The 7,500-nt window shown below is 43.6% G+C and overlaps 1 protein-coding gene across 1 annotated transcript in view; it reads left to right on the plus strand.

Moving 5' to 3' along the window:
• Positions 1 to 7,500, plus strand: part of itga2b (integrin, alpha 2b) — a gene marked incomplete at both ends in the record, with an annotated part of 31,348 nt that overhangs the window by 11,008 nt on the left and 12,840 nt on the right. Inside the window, 5 exons of the mRNA XM_080856304.1 lie at positions 2,164 to 2,209; positions 2,420 to 2,527; positions 3,553 to 3,608; positions 5,641 to 5,792; positions 6,511 to 6,621. Of these exons, the coding sequence (XP_080712430.1) occupies positions 2,164 to 2,209; positions 2,420 to 2,527; positions 3,553 to 3,608; positions 5,641 to 5,792; positions 6,511 to 6,621 (473 nt within the window). The remainder of the gene's footprint in view (positions 1 to 2,163; positions 2,210 to 2,419; positions 2,528 to 3,552; positions 3,609 to 5,640; positions 5,793 to 6,510; positions 6,622 to 7,500) is intronic.

The raw sequence follows: 7,500 nt of genomic DNA on the forward strand, positions 1-7,500 counted from the left end.
GTTGACGTGAACGCAATCACCAACGGGTTCTCACAAATTCGCCCGTTAACCCTTTTACTGTAATACAGAGTTTTTTCAAATGTCATTCCTCAACGCGATTCCTCAAATAACCACAAGATGGCCCGTGGAATCCAATTTGAGAAGATTCCGGTAGAGTTACGACTGCTATTACGAGTTCTGAAAGTTGTCTGAAGTTCAGAAGAAAGCACAGAAGAAAAAAATAACGAGAATGCAAATGTTTTCATAAATGTTTCCGAAGTGGAGTTCCTTCTGAAATCCTTCGGAAAGTCTTCCCAACTGCTGTCGAGAATGAGGCCCATTGATATTACTTTTTTGATGACAGCATGCCATCAGAAACAACAGTTACCGCTTACATTTGTTTTTGTTACGTTTTTATTGTGGTTTAGTTTGCTTATTTCTTTTGCTGGGTTCCGGAACCCCCCATCATTTAGCCTTTCAACCCTCTGCAGGATAATTGCACTCAGCGAGAACAGGTTGCCCTCAATGACTTGACCTGTAAAAGCCTTTCCTAATCCATGTCTCTTTTCTTCTCTTGTTGTTGCATCTGACCTCGCTCCCAAGAGCTCTCATAGCATCAACACAAATAAAAGCTTGTAAATAAATAATAAATAAATAAATAAACTGCACACAGTCTGATCCCAGTCTTCATGTTGGTCAGTTAATCCCCCCTCGGCTGTTTGTCATTTCCTCTTCACTGACTGCCAGACGAAGAGGCTATTTTACATTTCCTGGGAAAACTTGGTGGAAGTTTTTGTAATCCCCACATTCTGTTTGTGTGTGTGTGTGTGTGTCTGTGTGTGGGTGTGTGTGGGGGGGAGTGTATGTACCGTACGTGTGTGGGGGAGGAGAGCCTGTAAATGGAGGACAGTGTCCCCACGACCTTTAACACAGGAGTGTGTAAGTGAAAGAAAGAGTGTGTAAGTGAAAGAGTGTGTGTACGCCTAGCCCAGGTCCCTCAGAGGGCTTGGTGTCTCTCTCCCTACACAGCAATGCTTTTGACCCACCACACGAGTGCCAGACAGACCCAATGAACTCTTTGTCTCCTCACTACGCCCACGACACACACACAGACACACACAGACACACACAAAGACACAGGCACACACAGACACAGACACACACACAGACACACACACAGACACACACACACACACACACACAAAGACACTGGCACACACACACATACACACACAGACACACACACACACACACACACACACACACAAACATACACACACACACACACACACACAGACACACACACACACGCCCACGACTCCCGATCCCAGATAACTCATGCCTCAGCACCCCCAACAGGCTCTTTTTTATACCACAACCTCTTTCAGAAATGACAAAGCACAGTATTCCTGTCATATTGTTTTCTCTTTCATGAAAGACAACATTGTCATCCTCAAAGCGCTTTCAATCAAATGAGCAAACAGGCATCCGCACAAACAGCTCTTTTTCTGTTCTGACACCGTTTCCATGGTAATTACTGGGTCCTTAGGATCAATCTTCCACTAATGATGTTTATCACATCCCTGCAGAAAACATCACATGTTTGGGTTAGGGTTAGTCATCACATGTTTGGGTTAGGGTTAGTCATCACATGTTTGGGTTAGGGTTAGTCATCACATGTTTGGGTTAGGGTTAGTCATCACATGTTTGGGTTAGGGTTAGTCATCACATGTTTGGGTTAGGGTTAGTCATCACATGTTTGGGTTAGGGTTAGTCATCACATGTTTGGGTTAGGGTTAGTCATCACATGTTTGGGTTAGGGTTAGTCATCACATGTTTGGGTTAGGGTTAGTCATCACATGTTTGGGTTAGGGTTAGTCATCACATGTGACTAAGATTGCATTGGGTACACTTGTTTTTTTTCTATTTGGTGCTATGTAAATGGTTGCCATGGTTTATCTTTTTAATTTTGTGCTATAGGTTAGTTTGTCCCTATAGTATGTATGCATATAACATTATGATACATATAATATAAGCATGGACCCAGAGACAATAAAGTCACTTTGGTACATGTACAAGTCATTTTGAATGATTTATTTCAATTTTATTAGTTGAATGAGGAGGAATTTGAACAACCCAATGACTTATTTATAACAAATACAGAATAATTTCTTTTTTCAACAGATCTTATTGTTGGTGCATGGGGTGCCAGTAAGATAGCTGTATATAGGTAGGTCATGACTTGTTTTAAAAACTCTTTTTAAATAAAATCTGCTTAAGACCTTGAGGGCTTTAGAAGCACATTCAATTTGCAAACCTAAATAATGCCTTAAAGATCTTCCTGGAAGCATGAAAATTATTGACCCATGATATATTAATGTCCGTAATGTTCTACAAATGTAATGTAATTACTACACTCTTATTTTTTTTCCTTTCTTAGAACTCTTGCCGTAGTGAATGCCAAGGTCCAGCTCACCCTCTCTCCTGACGTGCTAAACCCAGAGGAGAAGACCTGCTCAACCACCAGGACTAAGAAGTCAGTTACCTGGTGAGGAACATGAATCAGTACAATGTCTACAGCCTTCATGATCTTAGATGAAGTCATTATGCTCAGCCACCAGGACTAAGAAGTCTGTTACCTGGTAAGGAACATGAATTCATGATCTTAGATGTCATTATGCTCAGCCACCAGGACTAAGAAGTCTGTTACCTGGTAAGGAACATGAATTCATGATCTTAGATGTCATTATGCTCAGCCACCAGGACTAAGAAGTCTGTTACCTGGTAAGGAACATGAATTCATGATCTTAGATGTCATTATGCTCAGCCACCAGGACTAAGAAGTCTGTTACCTGGTAAGGAACATGAATTCATGATCTTAGATGTCATTATGCTCAGCCACCAGGACTAAGAAGTCTGTTACCTGGTAAGGAACATGAATTCATGATCTTAGATGTCATTATGCTCAGCCACCAGGACTAAGAAGTCAGTTACCTGGTAAGGAACATGAATTCATGATCTTAGATGTCATTATGCTCAGCCACCAGGACTAAGAAGTCAGTTACCTGGTAAGGAACATGAATTCATGATCTTAGATGTCATTATGCTCAGCCACCAGGACTAAGAAGTCAGTTACCTGGTAAGGAACATGAATCGGTACAATGTCTACAGCCTTCCTGATCTTAGATGAAGTCATTATGGGCCTCACAAAACTATGAAATTCTGGACCCCAACACATTTCTAAAAAACAACTCCCTGCATCTCGCTGTAATTAATGTGGGCTCTCTCCAACCAAGGATCCTAGGGAATGTCATCATCTGTAACTCCATTAGCAATGGCTCTGTTCATATAAAAGGTACAGTGAGTATGGTAGACAGTGAGCTCTGAAACAACTACTCCTCCATTTCATTCAGAAGGTCTCAGAAGGGAGTTAGGCATAGTGAAGGCACCTAAAAGAAGGTCTGTTCTGTCTCTCTCGGGCACGCATACATTGAAGACACTAACCAGACGAGGAGGGGATATTTAAGATCATGGTTGTTTCTCATGGCAGTGAACATCTCTTTTGTTTTTCAGTTTCACTGTCATCATGTGCATCAGTGTCTCTGGTCATCGTATCCCCGCATCACTGGGTAAGAACTGGTTCATGTTTATCGCTTTTAGCCATCTGATGTAGAGAAGCTAAAGCAACTACATTCTACTGTCTCTTTGTTGTTGTGATAGTTTCATGCACACTTTCCTGCACGATAGGTTCAAAACACATGAAGGTCATCTTTAAGTATAAGGTGTAAACTGGGCGTATGTGTAGGGTTAGGGTTAGCAACCCTAGATGTAAACAGGGTGAAGGTCATCTTCTAAACACATGAAGGTCATCTTTAAGTATAAGGTGTAAACAGGGTGTTTGTGTAGGGTTATGGTTAGGGTTAGGGTTAGCAACCCTAGATGTAAACAGGGTGAAGGTCATCTTCTAAACACATGAAGGTCATCTTTAAGTATAAGGTGTAAACAGGGTGTTTGTGTAGGGTTATGGTTAGGGTTAGGGTAAGCAACCCTAGATGTAAACAGGGTGAAGGTCATCTTCTAAACACATGAAGGTCATCTTTAAGTATAAGGTGTAAACTGGGTGTATGTGTAGGGTTAGGGTTAGCAACCCTAGATGTAAACAGGGTGAAGGTCATCTTCTAAACACATGAAGGTCATCTTTAAGTATAAGGTGTAAACTGGGTGTATGTGTAGGGTTAGGGTTAGCAACCCTAGATGTAAACAGGGTGAAGGTCATCTTCTAAACACATGAAGGTCATCTTTAAGTATAAGGTGTAAACTGGGTGTATGTGTAGGGTTAGGGTTAGCAACCCTAGATGTAAACAGAGTGAAGGTCATCTTCTAAACACATGAAGGTCATCTTTAAGTATAAGGTGTAAACTGGGTGTATGTGTTCTCCTTCCGGTTTCCTTTCACCCTACTCCCAACCTTGAGCACAGAGCAGCAGCTGGAGAAGATAAAACAGGAAAGCGAAATCCACAAGTTGGGTGGGTCTTAGTGGTGAAGCCAGTATAGGCGTAGCCTTGTTAAGGGTATTTTCTCGATGCTTTCCGGTCCATAAATTTCAACACGTTGTCTCTAGACTGTTAACTCTGGTGACATAAATGTCAAAGTCATGTGTGTCCCTGTGAGAGTGAGTATGTGTGTGTGTGTGTGTGTGTGTGTGTGTGTGTGTCCCTGTGAGTGTGTGTGTGTGTGTGTGTGTGTGTGTGTGTGTGTGTGTGTGTGTGTGTGTGTGTGTGTGTGTGTGTGTGTGTGTGTGTGTGTGTGTGTGTGTGTGTGTGTCTGTGAGTGTGTCTGTGAGTGTGAGTGTGAGTGTGTGTGTGTGTGTGTGTGTGTGTGTGTGTGTGTGTGTGTGTGTGTGTGTGTGTGTGTCTGTGAGTGTCTGTGAGTGTGTGTGTGTGTGTTTGTGTGTGTGTGTGTGTGTGTGTGTGTGCGTGTGTGTGTGTGTGTGTGTGTGTGTGTGTGTGTGTGTGTGTGTGTGTGTGTGTGTGTCTGTGAGTGTGTGTGTGTGTGTGTGTGTGTGTGTGTGTGTGTGTGTGTGTGTGTGTGTGTGTCTGTGTCTGTGTGTGTGTGTGTGTGTGTGTGTGTGTGTGTGTGTGTGTGTGAGGTGCAAATGGGATCTTTGTGTTCTTCCTGTGTCCTTCCCCTCAACCTCCAGCTCTGAGTGTAGCGCTGCAGCAAGATGAAGCGAGCTCTCATGCGTATAATGGGAACCATGGTGAGATGTAGGCCGAGTGTGGGTGGGGTCCATATAGGAGGGGGACCGTTTCACAGTGTCACAGCTCTAAACCCACCCAAAGGCATTCTGAAGGTTAGCCTCAAGGAAGAATCGGAAGTCCACAGATAAGAGCTAACAATTGCAGGGGAAAGCATACATTATGGGTTAGCATCGGAGTAGAAGTCAGTAATATAAGTGTAGCCAATTTGGCAGTCATCGTTGGCGTTCTTCTTGTCCACCCTTTCAGCAAGTTGTCCCCAGACTGTGACCTCTTGTTACATAAGTGCACACATCAAGACCCTGCGAGAGTGAGTGCCCATGACTGTGAGGTGCAAATGTTGTCTACGTGTTTCTGTTTCTATCTCTCGTCCCCCACCCTCATCCCCCCCCCCACCCTCCAGCCTTGAGTGTGGAGCTGCAGCTGGACAAGATGAAGCAGGCGCTCAACCGCAGGACTCTACTGCTCCACAGCGGCCAGCCCCAGGAGAGAGTCACACGCACGGTCCAGACCGCACACCCCAACACCTGCTTCAACGTGACCGCTTACCTGAGGGTGGGTTAACCCTAGCCCTAACCCTAACCCTAACCCTAACCCTAGCCCAACACCTGCTTCAACGTGACCGCTTACCTGAGGGTGGGATGTTGTTTGCCCTAAAAAGAACATTTTCATTGTCTTCCATTCACTTCTAAAAACCTAGAAATTAACGAAGGTGAATCGCTGTTGTCATGGTATTCATATTAGCACGAACTTTAGCACAGAGATAGCAAAAAAGAGAAGACTTAGAAACAGAGTTGCTCTGCGTTGGTGGTGGTGGGGAACTATCGAGGACACCTTTGTGATCTTCCAGAGAAGACAGCCCCTAAATAGCACAAACCACATTATTCCCCCGCTGCTATGCCCCCTTCACACTTAAGGCAGACATGTAACATTTTATTTGGTGCAATGTGACATCACAGTCCAGGGGGATTCTAAAGAGCAAAGCCCTGCAGCTTGTGACACCACTCTGGGTCTTTGGTCTTCATGTGTCTTTGAGAGTCTGTGGGGGACATCTCTGAGCTAAGCACTGATTGTTGTTTTCGGGTTTCTCTCCCTCTCTCTCTCTCTCTCTCTCTCTCTCTCTCTCTCTCTCTCTCTCTCTCTGTCTGTGTCTACTTCTCTCACTTTCTCCCCTCAATTTCCTTCATGCTCTCTTCTTTCTCTTCTTTCTTTCTTTCTCCCCCCCCGCCCCCCCCCCCCCCCCCATGATGCTCTCTCTTGTCTCTCTACACAGGCAGAGTCAGAGTTTAAAGACAAGCTCAGTCCGATCTTCATTTCAGTCAACTACACACTGATCGACACCGAAGACGCCATTCTTCAAGGCCAGACCTCAGCCATGGCACAGGTATCCCAGAATCCCATTCTGTTGTAGAGTCATAGTGCTTGAAGAATAGCGTTAATGACCTAGCCTAAATACACTTGCAAATGCTGTGTAAGAGACACTGCAACGGCTATATATATTAATTTTTAAGATTAATGGTATAAATGTGCAATCATGTCAGAGTGTAATGCAATGTGATGAGTAATTAAGGACACTTAAGTGCTTAAAGGAGTAAAGAGTCCTTGCTTGATTAGCACAGCAGCCAAACTGCACTGGCCGCAACTGTGATGGAATTCAAATAAACCTTAGCTGAGGGCACTGTGTGTTTCATACTCACGCTCATAGGAACCCAAATAAACCTGAGGTGAGGGCACTGTGTGTCTCATACTCACGCTCATAGGAATTCAAATAAACCTGAGGTGAGGGCACTGTTTGTTTCATACTCACGCTCATAGGAACCCAAATAAACCTTAGGTGAGGGCACTGTGTGTTTCATACTCACGTTAAAAGGTCCAGTCTGCAACATTGACTTTAAAAGAAAGATATTGGCAACTTCTATAATTGACAAACACCTTGTGTATGTCCTGACTGCCTGTGGGTGAATACTTTAGAGACAATCTTTAAAGACGCAATAGAATGGAAAATTGTATTTACTTTGTAAAAAGACAGTACATTCAGTACATGGAACTGACATACCGTTCTTCAAATGAATAAAAAGGCCTCCCTCAAATGTAAAAGATGGTGGTAAATTGACCCAATTCAAAATTCCTAGATGGTTACGTAAAAGTCCTAGCTCATTAATATGCACTCTCCCTTCATTTACAAAACACCAGTCTAGTTCTAGCAGAGGCAATATTACTATGGGCCTGCACAGCCTAAATCCTCAGATTCAGGATGAAACAT

This window comes from Sprattus sprattus (genome assembly GCF_963457725.1).
Source record: "Sprattus sprattus genome assembly, chromosome: 18".
NCBI lineage: Eukaryota > Metazoa > Chordata > Actinopteri > Clupeiformes > Clupeidae > Sprattus > Sprattus sprattus.